This window comes from Aquarana catesbeiana, linkage group LG01, assembly GCF_042186555.1.
Source record: "Aquarana catesbeiana isolate 2022-GZ linkage group LG01, ASM4218655v1, whole genome shotgun sequence".
In the NCBI taxonomy this organism is placed as follows: Eukaryota; Metazoa; Chordata; class Amphibia; order Anura; family Ranidae; genus Aquarana; species Aquarana catesbeiana.
Window position 1 is genome coordinate 238,844,970 of NC_133324.1, and position 16,042 is coordinate 238,861,011.

General features: G+C 43.7%; 1 protein-coding gene across 1 annotated transcript in view; it reads right to left on the reverse strand.

Moving 5' to 3' along the window:
• Positions 1-16,042, reverse strand: part of BRAP (BRCA1 associated protein) — an 87,585-nt gene that overhangs the window by 30,600 nt on the left and 40,943 nt on the right. Inside the window, exons 7-8 of the mRNA XM_073626253.1 lie at positions 8,713-8,788; positions 1,283-1,421 (exon numbers count right to left, since the gene is read on the reverse strand). Coding sequence (XP_073482354.1) covers positions 1,283-1,421; positions 8,713-8,788 — 215 coding nt within the window. The remainder of the gene's footprint in view (positions 1-1,282; positions 1,422-8,712; positions 8,789-16,042) is intronic.

The window sequence follows — 16,042 nt, forward strand, 5'->3', positions numbered from 1 at the left end:
TAATTTTAGTACAGTGGTCTGTTTCCCTATTAGATAGATGTCCCAACACTACATTCCAAACGGAGCTTTTTGGTAGAATAGATTTTTATTGAAGTTTACAGAACAGTACAGAACAGTACATTGCTGAGAAACAAAATGACAAAATTAGGGCGAATGAGGTAAGGAGGGGGCTTAATAAGGGGACCTGAAAGGAACTGACAAATATTTCATGCTTTCACACTCTATAAAAATCAACAAAAAATTATGAGAGTTATGCTTTAACCACTTGACCTCCAGAAGATTTCCCCCCCTGGGGTGATACAATTATTGGGACTTTTTTCCCCCTAATGCAGGGATTAGATTAAAAGGTAAAAATTACCTGGCTTTAGAGCCACCTAAAAGCTGATCTCCACGTTTAGGGCCAGTTCACACCATAGCAACACAGTCTGGATGCGTTCCAGATGCTTTTCTGCATACTTCTGACGCAGTCCAGTGCATTTTTTCCCCCTCTATTTTTCTTAACTTTAAATAAGGACCCGTGCGTTACAATGCATTTCTGGTGTGTTTTACAGCATTCAAGTACAGTCCAGTGCAGGAAAAATGCAGCATGTTCTACTTTTTTTTCCTGGAACTGGAACGCACTTGAACTGCAAGCACTGGTGTGAACTATGCCATTGAAAACCATATAACCTACTTTCCATGCGTTTTTGATGCAGAAAAAAAAACGCACTGGACTGCATGTGGTGTGAACTGGCCCTAAATGTCTCTTTAAATTATTTGGGCCAAGCTAGTCTAAACAAACCATTTACTGCACTGTAGCCTCAGCTACATACAGTATACAGTGCTGTGTTCTGGTAGTGAGACAGGGACTTCCTGCCTAACTCCCAGGACAAAATGGAGTTGGGCTCTGCACTGCTCAGCCATTCATAGGAAGCTTTACATTGTATGAATGAATACAAAGCTTCCTTTGACTGGATGAGGCACCCATGTGCATCTATTGGTCTCTGAGGAAGCTTTGTATTAATTCATAGAATGGCTGAGTGGCTGTCACACTGTCAGAACACAATGCTGTATACTGTATGTGACTGGGGCTACATACAGTTCATACAGAGCAGCCAGCATGCACACCTGTTCATACAGTAAAGAGTTTTTTAGGCTAGCTTGGCCAAAATTAACTATTTAAAAAAGGGACATTAAATGTGGATATCAGCTTTAAAATATAAAAGCTTTAAAAAATTAGGATATACAAATTATTCAAAGTACTGAAAAGCTGAAAACTGAAAGTAGGAATAGATGTACTTACCACCAGCATAATCCCAGACTCTGTGATTGGTAAGCTGCATTGCGTAAGTATGCTGCGTCTCCTCAAAATGTTTATAGGCATGTCTGCTAACATATCTACCACAGCCTATGTGACCACATATTAAACAGATCCAGAGGTTCTGCAAGACAGACAAAACAATTCTGAAATAGGAGAAGAGAATCCTTGACTCTGCCATTCATTTCCTTACAATAACGAACAGTTTTAACAATGTACAACTGGAAAGGGGTGGTACTATTGTGCTATTTTGTTATTTACACTAAAATATTTCAATATTTATTCTATTTTACAGTTATCAATGACAAAAAAAGTTGTAAAAATATTTGGAGAGGTCCGTCTTCTTATTTGAACACTCAAAATAAGGTGGCCCATGCATTGCCCCAAGGGTCACAAACTACAAGGTCAGCCCTGTGTCAACTGCATACCATATTTAAAATGGTCCCACAGATGATTCATGGCTTTATTCAAGCATCACCTGTCACAATCAGGCCACATGTGGCTTTTAGTGTCGGTTCACACTGCCACGACTTGGGATCAGACTTGTCAGCCCTCAAGTCGCCCCAAGTCATTTGACATTGGGAATTACATTATAGTTATTAAGAGCCGTCTTAATGTACACTACTGAAGTCACTCCGACTTCAGAAAAGGTTCCTGTACTACTTCAAGGTGACTTCTAGGCGACCTGTACCCATAGAACTCAATGAAAGTCGTCTCCAAGTCGGATCCTCATCTATAGTGAAGCGACTTTACAGGAAAAAGAAAAAATCATGAGGGGGATCGCCACGCCAAATTTTAAAGAAAAAAACGGCATGGGTTCCCCTCCAAGAGCATACCAGGCCCTTAGGTCTGGTATGGATTTTAAGGGGAACCCCCTATGCCGAAAAAACGGCATGGGAATCCATACCAGACCCTAATGCGAGCACGCAGCCCGGCCGGACAGGAAAGGGGGTGGGGACGAGCGAGCGCCCCCACCCCCTCCTGAACTGTACCAGGCCGCATGACCTCAACATGGGGGGGTAGGTGCTTTGGGGAAGGGGGGTGCCCTGTGGCCCCCCCACCCCAAAGCACCTTGTCCCCATGTTGATGAGGGCAAGGGCCTCTTCCCGACAACCCTGGCCGTTGGTTGTGGGGGTCTGCGGGTGGGGGGCTTATCGGAATCCGGAAGCCCCCTTTAATAAGGGGGCCCCCAGATCCCGGCCCCCCATCCTATGTGAATGAGTATGGGGTACATCGTACCCCTGCCCGTTCACCTGAGGGAAAAAAGTGTCAATAAAAAAAAAAAAAAAAAACACACTACATAGGTTTTTAAAGTAATTTATTAGGCAGCTCGGGGGGTCTTCTTCCAACTTTGGGGTTCTCTTCCGACTTCTCAGCTCTCTCCGGCCTCTTCTGCGCTCTCTTCCCCCGCTCTCCGGCCTCTTTCCCCGGTGTCCGGCTCTTTTCCCGCTCTCCGGTTCTTCTGCCAGGCTCCTCCGCTATCTTCTGCTCTTTTGCCACTCTCTTGCTAGCTAGGGTCTGGTATGGATTTTGGGGGGGACCCCCATGCCGTTTTTTCGGCGTAGGAGGTACCCCTTAACATCCATACCAGACCTAAGAGCCTGGTATGTTCTTGGAGGGGAATTCTCTCTCGCGCACGCTGTAATAGGGAAATGTGTCTTTCCTATTGCAATGAGCGCGAGATGTGCAGTACCCTGTCGCCGAGAACATTCTGGCAGGTACTGTATGTCACAAGAGCTGATTAGCTCTGATTAACCGGATCAAAGTCGCCTGTCCTGTGGGCGACTTGAAGTCGTGTTGTAAGTCGCGTTGAAGTCGCCTCCAAGTCGCCTTGCTAAGTCGCGTTGTAAGTCGTGTTGCCCCAGTGTGAACCGACCCTTAGAGAAATTGGGAGAGGCACTTATCAAACAAAAAGAATTTCTAACTTGCCAGAAATCGGTGTGGCAGATGCTGCTTGTTTTGTTTTTAACCACTTCCCGCCCGCCCTATAGCGCGGATTGACGTCCGGGAAGTGGTTCTGTTATCCTGACTGGATGTCATATGACGTCCAGCAGGATAACATGCCGCCGCGCGCCCCCGGGGGTGCGCATCGCGGCGATCGGTGGAGCGGTGTGTCAGCCTGACACACCGCTACACCGATCTTGGTAAAGAGCCTCCGGCAGAGGCTCTTTACCACGTGATCAGCCGTGTCCAATCACGGCTGATCACGCGGTCAATGGGAAGAGCCGTTGATCGGCTCTTCCTCACTCGCGTCTGACAGACGCGAGTAGAGGAGAGCCGATCGGCGGCTCTCCTGGCAGGGGGGGTCTGCGCTGATAAACAAAGCCCCCCCTCAGATCACCACACTGGACCACCAGGGATGCCACTAGGACCACCAGGGAAGGGGCAACGTGGATGGCCAGGTATGTAGCCCATGGCCATCCACATGTGCCCAATCTGTGCCCACAAGTGGGCACTGATTGGCACCATTATGTCACTGATCTGCCCAGCAATGCCCAGATCTGCCCAGCAATGTTTTATCACTGCCACCTGTCATTGCCCATCGGTGCCACCTGTCAGTGCCCATCAGTGCCCACCTATCAGTGCCACACATCAGTGCCACCCATAAGTACCCATCAGTGCCACCCATATGTACCCATCAGTGCCACCCATATGTACCCATCAGTGCCACCTACGAGTCCCCATCGGTGCCACCTACGAGTGCCCATCAGTGCCGCATACCAGTGCCACCTATCAGTGCCCATCAGTGCCACCTATCAGTGCCACCTATCAGTGCCTATCAGTGCCCATCATCAGTGCCACCTCATCGGTGCCCATCAGTGCCGCCGTATCAGTGCCCATCAGTGCCGCCGTATCAGTGCCCATCAGTGCCGCCGTATCAGTGCCCATCATTGAAGGAGAAAGCGTACTTATTTACAAAAAATTTTAACAGAAGCAAAGAAAAACTTGTTTTTTTTCGAAATTTTCGTTTCTTTTTTATTTGTTGCGCAAAAAATAAAAACCGCAGAGGTGATCAAACACCACCAAAAGAAAGCTCTATTTGTGGGAACAAAATGATAAAAAATTTGTTTGGATACAGTGTAGCATGACCGCGCAATTGTCATTCAAATTGCGACAGCACTGAAAGGTGAAAATTGGCCTGGGCGGGAAGGTGTCTAAGTGCCTGGTATTGAAGTGGTTAAAGAAGATGTAAACCATAACTAGGCAACATTTAGTTTAAAAAAAAACAAAAAAAACACAACATATCAAAACACTTGCCCCGTTGTTTCCCTCACCCTTTCCACTTTTGTAGTCTAATTTGTGAAAAACATACTATACCATACTGTTATGTGTTTTCATTCACACAATATACCTAAAAATAACATAGTAGCATGGCCACTTATAGTCTGCACTGGAAGCGCATTTGATAGGTTAAGAATGGAGGAGAGCAATTAGAAGACAGGTAAATAGGTACAGAGCCTTGTCACTCCAAAACAGAAAATCCTGAACAAGGACTTTCATTGCAGGATTACCAGGTTTTATTTTAACTAAACTCGTAGATTAACAAAATTGGAAATTATTTTTGAAATTACAGAAACACGTTAAAACAGAAGTATTGGATTTCAAAAGGATGCAGCATCAGTGTGATGCCACCTGTAAACCCGAGAATTGAGCCAAAAGAAAGAAATCACTGGCTCCCTGCTCAGTGGCGCTCACTGGGGCACTGAGCTGTGGAGGTGGCGAGAGCTGCTGGATCAAGCACTCAGTGGTGCACTGGGAGACTGAGCCGGGTACTGGTCAGGCATCTGGGTGTATCCAGACAATAAAGTAGGGATCCCTCCAGAGTTTGGACTGGACGAGTGATGTCAGCCGACAGCGGACTTTAGACCACCATCAGCTGAATAGAGGTAACAAGAGTACAGAACTAAGTGCACTCCTGTGACCCACAAAAGTAGGGTCAAAAGAGTTTTGGACCTACTTCCCCTTTAAAACATGTTTAACATCTGTCTAAACAATGTGTGTGCTCCATTAATTCACAGTATAGGGCAGGTCCTGGCTGTTCAGCCTTCTTAGTGAGTAGGGATGAGCCGAACACCCCCCTGTTCGGTTCGCACCAGAACATGCGAACAGGAAAAAGTTCGTTCGAACATGCGAACACCGTTAAAGTCTATGGGACACGAACATGAATAATCAAAAGTGCTAATTTTCAAGGCTTATATGCAAGTTAGAAGAAAGAAGAAGCATTTAAATAAAGGAATTGTCAAAAACTGTCTCTTGTCATTTTTAACATTTTTGACACTTTTTTCGTGAAATGGTAGGGGTACTTATGTACCCCCTTACCATTTCACACAGGGGGGGGGCCGGGATCTGGGGGTCACCTTGTTAAAGGGGGCTTCCAGATTCTGATAAGCCCCCCGCCCGCAGACCCCCACAACCACCGGCCAGGGTTGTGGGGATGAGGCCCTTGTCCTCATCAACATGGGGACAAGGTGTTTTGGGGGGCTACCCCAAAGCACCCTCCCAATGTTGAGGGCATGTGGCCTGGTACGGAATTTAGGGGGAACCCCACGTCATTTTTTTTTTTAAATTTTGGCCGGGGTTCCCCTTAATATCCATACCAGACCTGAAGGGCCTGGTATGCAATTTAGGGGGACCCCCACGTCATTTTTTTTTTTTAATTTTGGTTCGGGGTTCCCCTTTGGGGAATTCCCATGCCGTTTTTATCAATGAACTTCTATGTGTATTGTCGGCAATGCAATAGCCGCGGGTAGTTTTAAATTAGTTTTTTCCTTCAAAATGTCATTTTGCTGTCAGACTGTTCTAAACACAGGAAACATGCGCCCCTTTACAGGCACACTATAGACACCCCCCAGGTACGAAATTTAAAGGGATATTACACTTTTATTGATTGACTTTAAGTATTATTAAAATCACTGCTCCTGAAAAAACGGCCGTTTTTAAAACTTTTTTTTGCATTGATCCATGTCCCCTGGGGCAGGACCCAGGTCCCCAAACACTTTTTATGACAATAACTTGCATATTAGCCTTTAAAATTAGCACTTTTGATTTCTCCCATAGACTTTTAAAGGGTGTTCCGCGGCATTCGAATTTGCCGCGAACACCCCAAATTGTTCGCTGTTCGGTGAACTTGCGAACAGCCAATGTTCGAGTCGAACATGAGTTCGACTCGAACTCAAAGCTCATCCCTATTAGTGAGATATCTCTGCCCCCCTATGGCCAGTTGGTCATTTTCAAGCATTTCTTGTCATACAGCTTAGAGAAAGACAGTTCGAAAAATCTGTCAGGAAGCAAAACAAGGGCTTCAAAAGACTGTAATGAAATTATTCACCCCAAACTAATGGACACCATACTAACTCCAAGGCAGGTCAACATATTCAGCTTCACAAGCAAATTAATTATGCTGGAAATAAAATGCAGTCCGGCAACTGGAGAGTGGTAGTTTCCAGCAAACATTAATAAGACAGACAGTTTTCTTTGTGACAGATTCCCTTTAAGAGTAAGATAAAGTCTATACATTATCAGCCAATTCCTAGAATATATTGCGACTGTGCTAAAAACAGAACACCCATCTATCTTTAATGTGAGTCACATGAAAGCCTAATATATTAGCAGGCTTTTTACACTGCTTTGCTTGGAGCTGTAGCCTCCTGTCATATGGTTCTGTGCAGACTCCATCTAATGTTGCAATGCTGATGTTTCATCCAGTGAACACTGTGACCTTTAAGCCAGCTATAGACAGATCGAATTTCGGGCGGTTCAGCAGGAACCTGACAAATTTCGATCCATCTATGGCGAAGTTGGTTGCACTGAAGTCGCTCTATTGATCGACTTCAGTACAATCTGCCTGTCGTCTTTTTTTATTTATTTATTTGGGGGGGTTCTTTTGTTCAATTGTAGCTATAGCTAGCAGCAGTGATCATTGTATTCTGGTCGGCAGACAAACCTCCCGCTGTCAGAAAATAGCACAGCAGAAGGGATTCCCCCATCCACATTGACTTTGTGGATGGGGGAATCTAGTGCTTTTCTTTCCCTTAACCTCTATGGCTAGCCTTTTTTAGGCTGAATTCGCACATACTGCGAAGACAGGCATTTACTGCATTGTAAAATGCCTGTCACCGCAAGGACACACAAAAAAAAAAACAAAAAAAAAAAAAAAAAAACACAACAATAGTTTTCTGTGTGTCCAATTCACACTGCAACACAGTACAGATCTGTGCTGAAATGCAGGGATGCTGCATTTTATCGCAGCACACTATACGGAAGCACAGACTATGGAAAGAAGTTTATTTTTGTACACTTCAAATAAAGTTTGTACAAAAAAAAAAAAAAAAAGTCTCCGTTATCTTCTTGGATAAAAATGTGAGCTTCATAACGAAGACCTCCTTTTAAAAATGTCAATCGCTTTGCTTTGGCTGTTATGCTGTCCCTCTGGCTTTCTAAATCTGAATGAGGAAGTAAATAAGGAAAGTTAAAGTATTTCAAAAGTCTTTATATAATGCATGTACTGAATGATTTGAAAAACAATAAAGCAAATGATTCAGCATTGCAACCAGGGTTTCAGAGAACAGTCAACAGTATCAGGCGAGCGATAGGTTTCTTTTAACCTTTTCATGACCAGAGGTCACTGATGCTTAGATGACCAGGCCAAATTAAGGCAGGAAAGGCCAATTTGAGAATACTGTAACTCCAGAACTAATCTGCATACCTAAATCATTTTAAATATTTATGCATATACTGTATTTGGTACACTCTTAATAAAAACCCAGCATCTGTTTTTTCCTATACACAAATGTGCAAAAATACAAAAACATATTTTCGATTTTCAATTTTTCATTATTATTTTTAATACTTTACAATAAAGTATAAAACTGAAGACAACGCAGTTACCACTGCAGGTTGAAGGTGTCAGTATTCATCTCCAGGCCTTCATTTCTCTAACAAAGCCTCCATAGCATGCTCCCTTTAACCCGATGAATTCTGAGCGGTCAGAAAGAGCTTGGCTTGATAGCCAACACTTTGCACATCTGCTGACTTTAAAAGCCAGCTGTCACTGACAGTTTGGGTCTCCATTGGTGATCAGGAACCAGAGAATCATGAGATCACTAGGCCAGCCATAACATAATGATCACATTTAGGGTGGCGGCTTTAAAAAAGAAAAGCCTTTATAAATGTAATGTAATTCTTTTAAAACATTTGATTTTTTTGTACATATAGTTTACAATTCTACATGTTCATGATGGCAGCTATATTTGGCACAGAGATACAGGGGATTAAGAGTTACATTTGCTCTTTTATTCACAATGCAAACATCAGTTCCGAGGCAGAACAACTCGCTCAGTGTGTTTTATGCAAAAGACACAGGAAAATATCAAATCCACATGTCTCCACTGCAGAGGCACAAAATGTCAACTTACTTCCTGTACACCACACTCAAAGCATTTGTTTTCCTCCACTGGTTCTGGGGTTTGGCAGTATCTACACACCGGACATCTGTAACAAAGAGATGTTTTTTTGTTTTTTTACATACAAATCTGGAACATGTTGCAATTTAATTATTGTAAGCTGGAACAAAGGATGACTTGGTGAAATCCATCAGGAACACTGATTTCAATTGTTTTATTACACACATTTGTAGTTTGCATAAATGGTATATACAATAACCTTTCATTAAAGTGTTGCATTAGGTAAGTGTTTATAGAGCTTGCTCTCAGGCTGCATTGGCTTTTTTCATAGCAGTCAGATTGCTAACCAAAGTCCAAGATAATTTTTGCCTATCCTTTCCTATATAAATATTATTTAAATTAGCGCATTATTATAGGCCTAATATGGTAATGTAATCTTATGTGGGTAAAAAAATAAGCTTCTCTAATCCTAAAAAACAGGATTTTTATAACAGCTTACCTGTAAAATCCTTTTCTTGGAGTACATCACAGGACACAGAGCACCATAGTAATAAACTATATGGGTTATAGGCCACCTTTAGGTGAATGGACAATGGTATAACCAAAAAGGAAACAGGAAGTGCCCCTCCCTATATAACCCCTCCCATACTGGGAGTATCTCAGTTTTTGTAGCAAAGCAATATATACACATATCCCAATAAGAGCGGAGGGACCCTTTGTGTCCCGTGATGTGCTCCAAGAAAAGGATTTTACAGGTAAGCTGTTATAAAATATCATTTTCTTCATCGTACATCACGGGACACAGAGCACCATAGTAATAACTATATGTCCCAAAGCAATGCCACCTGAGGGGGGGGGGGGACACACAAAGCAAATAGCCGCCACCAGGTGTGGGGACCGAAGGCGGTGTCCTCCTACCATCTTACATCCATTTGATAGAATCTTGTGAATGTATGTGTACTGATGACCAAGTAGCAGCCTTGCAAACCTGAGCTACAGAGGCTTGGCGATGCACTGCCCATGAAGCACTGACTGCCTTTGTAGAGTGCGCTTTAAACTTAAAGGGAGGAAACCTTCTTTTCAGGCCATAAGCCTGACTAATCACCTGACGAATCCAGTTAGCAACAGTAGATTTCAATGCTGCCTGACCCTTTCTAGGGCTTTCCGGCAACACAAACAAAACATTAGTTTTCCACATCTGAGCAGTCGCCTTCAGGTAGGCTTTAATTGCTCTCACTACATCGAGAGAATGTAATAATTTTTCTTCTGCAGAACAAGGTTCTGGGAAAAAGGATGGTAAGGAAACATCAGACACTACCTTTGGCAAAAAGGTTGGGTGCAGATGCAGCACAACCTTATCCTTGTGAATGATTAAGTGTGGCTCTTTACAGGAGAAAGCAGCCAATTCTGATACTCTTCTTGCAGAGGTTATCGCAACTAGGAATACCAATTTCCTTGTCAAAAGGATCAAAGGAATATTCTGTATAGGTTTAAAGGGTTGTCTTTGCAACACCGACAAAACCAGATTCCAATCCCATGAACACAAGGGTATTCTAACTGGCGGAGTTATCCGAGTTACCCCTTAGATGAATGCCCGGACTAAAGAGTGCGAAGCAAGCGGCCTTTGGAAAAACACTGCCAAGGCCGAAATCTGACCCTTGATTGTACTCAAGGCCAGCTTCATTTCTACTCCTAATTGTAGAAAGGCTAGAATTCTTCCTATGACATACTTACGAGGACACCAATCCTTGGTTTCACACGTGATGTAGGCCTTCCAGACCCTGTAATAAATGGTCCTGGAGGCCGGCTTTCTGGCATTAATCAGAATGATTACTACCGAACCTGAAAGAGCCTGATTTTTTTAGAATGTGGGCTTCAATAGCCACACCGTTAAATTTAGCGTTTGTAAGGCAGGAAGGAATACCAGTCCCTGTGACAGCAGGTCCGGATGAGTTGGAAGAGTCGAAGACTCCCCTACTGCCATTCTCACGATCCCTGCATACCAGGGTCTTCTGGGCCATGTCGGGGCCACTAGGATTACCGGCTTCCTTCTTCCCTGATCCTGGGAAGCAGCCATGGTAGCAGCTGAACTGGAGGGAATGTATAAATCAGTGAAAACTGATTCCATGGGATCACTAACGCATCTACTCCGAGTGCAAGTGGATCCTTTGTTCTCGCCACAAACTTGTCCAACTTCTTTCTGAACCTGGATGCCAATAGATCTACGTCCGGCGTATCCCATCCTTGGAATATGGCAAAAAGAGATCGGGATGTAGAGACCATTCTCCCGGCAACAACTGTTGACGGACCAGAAAATCTGCCTGACAATTTTCCACTCCTGGAATGTAAACTGCAGATAGGCAAGGAACATGTTTCTCTGCCCAAGACAGAATATGGTCCACCTCCCTTTGGGCAGCGTGGCTTCTGGTGCCCCCTTGGTGATTGATATAGGCCACTGCTGTGGCATTGTCGGATTGTATACTGACCGGAGCATTCCGCAACCTGGACGTCCAGGCTATTAGAGCCAGACGTACTGCCCAGATCTCTAGGATATTGATAGGCAAGGTCTTCTCGGACTCTGACCACTTCCCTTGAACCGTGGTCTCTTCTAGAACTGCTCCCCAGCCCCATAGGCTGGCATCCGTTGTTACTACTTTCCAGGAAACTGGAATGAAGGATTTACCCTTCTGTAAATTCCTGGTTATCAACCACCAGTTGAGACTCTGGCGTACCTTTGGAGACAGATTCATTGGATAATCCAAGGCTTGGATCCGTTTGCTCCAAACAGACAGAATGATTTGTTGCAACATTCTTGAATGAAACTGGGCATAGGGAACAGCTTAGAAGGAAACTACCATCTTTCCTAGTAGTCTCATGCAAAGGCGAATGGAAGAACCCTTCTTTGCCTTGACCAGCTTTCTTAGAGCGTTCACCTTTGCCTGAGGCAAGAACACCCTTTCCTGGGTTGTGTCTATGACCAGGCCCAAATACTGCAGCCTTCTTACCTGCTTGTAAGGATGATTTCTCTAGATTGACAGTCCAACCTAGGTGTCTCAGATTACTGACTGTTCTGGACACCCCTTGATTTAACCCTGCTATTGACTGATTTACCAGTAGCAGGTCGTCTAGGTATGCTATTACTGCCACGCTCCCCGACTGCTATTACAGTCGGGGAGCGTGGCTAACACGAAAGGCAAGGTCACGAACTGAAAGTGGCGCAGCTCTACTGCAAACCGCAGAAACTTCTGGTGAGCAGGAAATATTAGCACATGTAGATACGCAGCCTTGATATCTATGGATGCTAGAACCTCTCGTCCCTATAGGGTGGAAACAACTGACCGAATCGACTCTATTCGAAAGGAGCAGAAGTTTAGGAAGTGATTCAGATTTCTGAGATCTAGAATGGATCTGACATCTCCATTTGGTACCATAAAGAGATTTGAATAAAACCCCATGTCTCTCTCTTCTGTGGGATACTCCCGGTATGGGAGGGGTTATATAGGGAGAGGCACTTCCTGTTTCCTTTTTGGTTATACCAGTGTCCATTCACCTAAAGGTGGCCTATAACCCATATAGTTATTACTATGGTGCTGTGTCCCGTGATGTATGATAAAGAAAAACGTACATTAGAAGGGTGGGGAATTTTTTAATTAATTATGACGGTTTTAAATATTTTGGAATACGTTACCAAGACCGCACTTTCAGTCCTATCCAAGCTCTACATGTTATCCTCCAAAGTCTGACCCTTGCATATGGTTGCAGTAAGGAGGTATTGCTTTAGCAAGGCTTGGCCCTCCTTACAGTCCTGCTTTGATTAGGGGTGACAATTAACCAGTGGCACACACTGCCCCTACAACTAATGCGTTTCCATACTGCACACATTACTTCATGCAGACAAAAAGACAGTTCTGCACCGAGTCTCTGCAATGAAGTGCCAGCAAAAAAGGGCAACAAGTTAAAATGCTTCTACCACCTACTCATTAAGGGCTTTTGTGGATGTGCAAATGCAGCTTTGCTTTCATGTATATTCTGTTTTCATTAAGGCTTCCTGCACACCAGTGGACTGACTTGTAAGCTTCCTGACATTTGTGGGCGCATGGGAGGCACTTTTGCAACATGTTCAATTCCTGCATTTAGAGTATATGTCCCAGACAGCATACAACCCTAAAATGAGAATACTGCCAGATGCTGTGTATTTCAGCCTGTTACAGATTACAGGCTGCTGGTAGCAGGGCTGGACGCTGTACCTGTGCTTCCCAAGCACCCAAATATGCTGGAATTCGATGTCCACAACCTATACAGCCCATGTACACGTAGCCTTAAGATGAAACCTACTTTTCCTCCTTTTACATAGTAGGTGAGGTTGAAAAAAAAGACACAAGTCCAATCTATGTGTGTGATTATATGTCAGTATTACATTGTATATCCCTGTATGTTGTGGTTGTTCAGGTGCTTATCTAATAGTTTCTTGAAACTATCGATGCTCCCCGCTGAGACCACCGCATGTGGAAGGGATTTCCACATCCTTGCCACTCTTACAGTAAAGAACCCTCTACGTAGTTTAAGGTTGAAACCTCTTTTCTTCTAATTTTAATGAGTGGCCACGAGTCTTGTTAAACTCCCTTCCGCGAAAAAGTTTTATCCCTATTGTGGGGTCACCAGTACGGTATTTATAATTGAAATCATATCCCCTCTCAAACATCTCTTCTCCAGAGAGAAAAAGTTCAGTGCTCGCAACCTTTCTTCATAACTAATATCCTCCAGACTGTTTATTAGCTTTGTTGCCCTTCTTTGTACTCGCTCCATTTCCAGTTCATCCTTCCTGAGGATTGGTGCCCAGAACTGGACAGCATACTCCAGGTGCGGCCAGACCAGAGTCTTGTAGAGCAGGAGAATTATCGTTTTTCTCTGGAATTAATCCCCTTTTTAATGCATGCCAATATTCTGTTTGCTTTGTCAGCAGCAGTTTGGCATTGCATGCCATTGCTGAGCCTATCATCTACTAGGACCCCCAGGTCCTTTTCCATCCTAGATTCCCCCAGAGGTTCTCCCCCCAGTGTATAGACTGCATTCATATTTTTGCCACCCAAAAGCATTATCTTACATTTTTCTACATTAAACCATTTGCCATAGTTGACCACCCAATTAATTTGTTCAGATCTTTTTGCAAGGTTTCCACATCCTGTGGAGAAGTTATTGCGCTGTTTAGCTTAGTATCGTCCGCAAATACAGAGATTGAACTGTTTACCCCATTCTCCAGGTTGTTTATGAACAAATTAAACAGGATTGGTCCCAGCACAGAACCCTGGGGGACCCCACTACCCACCCCTGACCATTCTGAGTACTCCCCATTTATCACCACCCTCTGAGCTCGCCCTTGAAGCCAGTTTTCAATCCATGTAATCACCCTATGGTCCGTGCCAACGGACCTTATTTTGTACAGTAAACGTTTATGGGGGACTGTGTCAAATGCTTATGCAAAATCCAGATACACCACGTCTACGGGCCTTCCTTTATCTAGATGGCAATTCACCTCCTCAAAGAATGTTAATAGACTGATTTGGCAAGAACGATTCTTCATGAATCCATGCCGATTACTGCTAATGATACCATTCTCTTTACTAAAATCTTGTATATAGTCTCTTATCATCCCCTCCAAGAGTTTACATACTGATGTTAGGCTAACTGGTCTGTAATTCCCAGGGATGTATTTTAGGCCCTTTTTAAATATTGGTGCTATGTTGGCTTTTCTCCAATCAGCTGGTACCATTCCAGTCAGTAAAAATTAGGAACAATGGTCTGGCAATTACTTGACTGAGTTCCCCAAGTACTCTCGGGAGCAAGCCATCTGGTCCCGGTGATTTATTAATGTTAAGTTTCCCAAGTCTAATTTTAATTCTGTCCTCTGTTAACCATGGAGGTGCTTCCTGTGATGTGTCAGGAGGATAAACTCTGCAGTTTTGGTTACTGAAGCCCCCCCAATTCCTTCGTGAAGACTGAGGAGAAAAATAAATTCAATACCTTCGCCATCTCCCCATCCTTTGTAACCAGATGTCCTTCCTCATTCTTTATGGGGCCAATATGGTCTGTCCTTTTTTTACTGTTTACATACTTAAAGAATTTCTTGGGATTATTTTGCTCTCCTCCGCTATGTGTCTTTCATGTTCTATCTTAGCTGTCCTTATTGCACCCTTACATTTCTTGTTACATTCTTTATAAAGTCTGAGTGCTGAGGATGATCCCTCAACCTTGTATTTTTTGAAGGCCTTCTCCTTTGCTTTTATATGCATTTTTACGTTGGAGTTAAGCCATCCAGGACTTTTGTTCGCTCTCTTAAATTTATTATCCAATGGGATGCATTGGCTAATGCCCTTTTTTAATATGCTCTTAAAAGCAAACCCATCTCTCCTCCGTGTTCCTTGTTCCTAAGATTTTATCCCAATTCATGCCTTCTAGCAAGTGTCGTCGTTTAGAGAAGTTGGCTCTTTCGAAATTCAGTGTCTTTGTTTTCCCCTTATGTTTCCAATTTGTGTGATTTATACTGAAGCCAATTGACCTGTGATCGCTGTTACCTAAATTGCCCTGTATATCCACATCTGTGATCAGGTCTGTATTGTTGGTAATCAGTAGATCCAGTAATGCTTTATTTCTAGTTGGTGCATCTACCATCTGACCCATAAAATTGTCCTGCAAGACATTTAGGAACTGGTGAGCTTTAGATGAATGCGTGGTTCCCTCCGCCCAGTCTATGTCTGCATAATTAAAATCCCCCATTATGATAACACTTCCCATCCTTGCTACTAATCCAATTTGTGATAGGAGATCTGTCTCCCTTTCCTCATTCAGCTTAGGGGGCCTGTAACATACTCCCAGTATTATTTTCCCTTTAGCTTCATCCCTTTGGAGCTCTACCCATAAGGATTCCACCTCCTCCCTAGCTCCCTTAGTGATGTCATCTCACACATTCACTTGTACATTATTCTTGATATATAGGCATACCCCTACCCCTTTTTTACCCTCTCTATCCTTGCGATAAAGGGCATACCCTTGAATGGTTGCCAGCCAATCATGAGAGCTGTTGAACCAGGTCTCTGAAATTCCCACAAAATCCAAATCCTCCTCGTACAACAGTATCTCTAGTTCACCCATCTTGCCCGCCAGGCTCCTGGCATTGGTGAACATGCCACGTAGTTTAGATCGGTCGCATGTTATCCTCTTATTGGGTGTTCCTAGGCCGCTTCAAGCTGCTTTCGCATCAACTTGTATGGTGACAGAAAGTTCTATCGCAAACAAAAGTCTATGTACAAAGGCCCTAAAGCTTCTTTGGAATATGTGGTTGGAC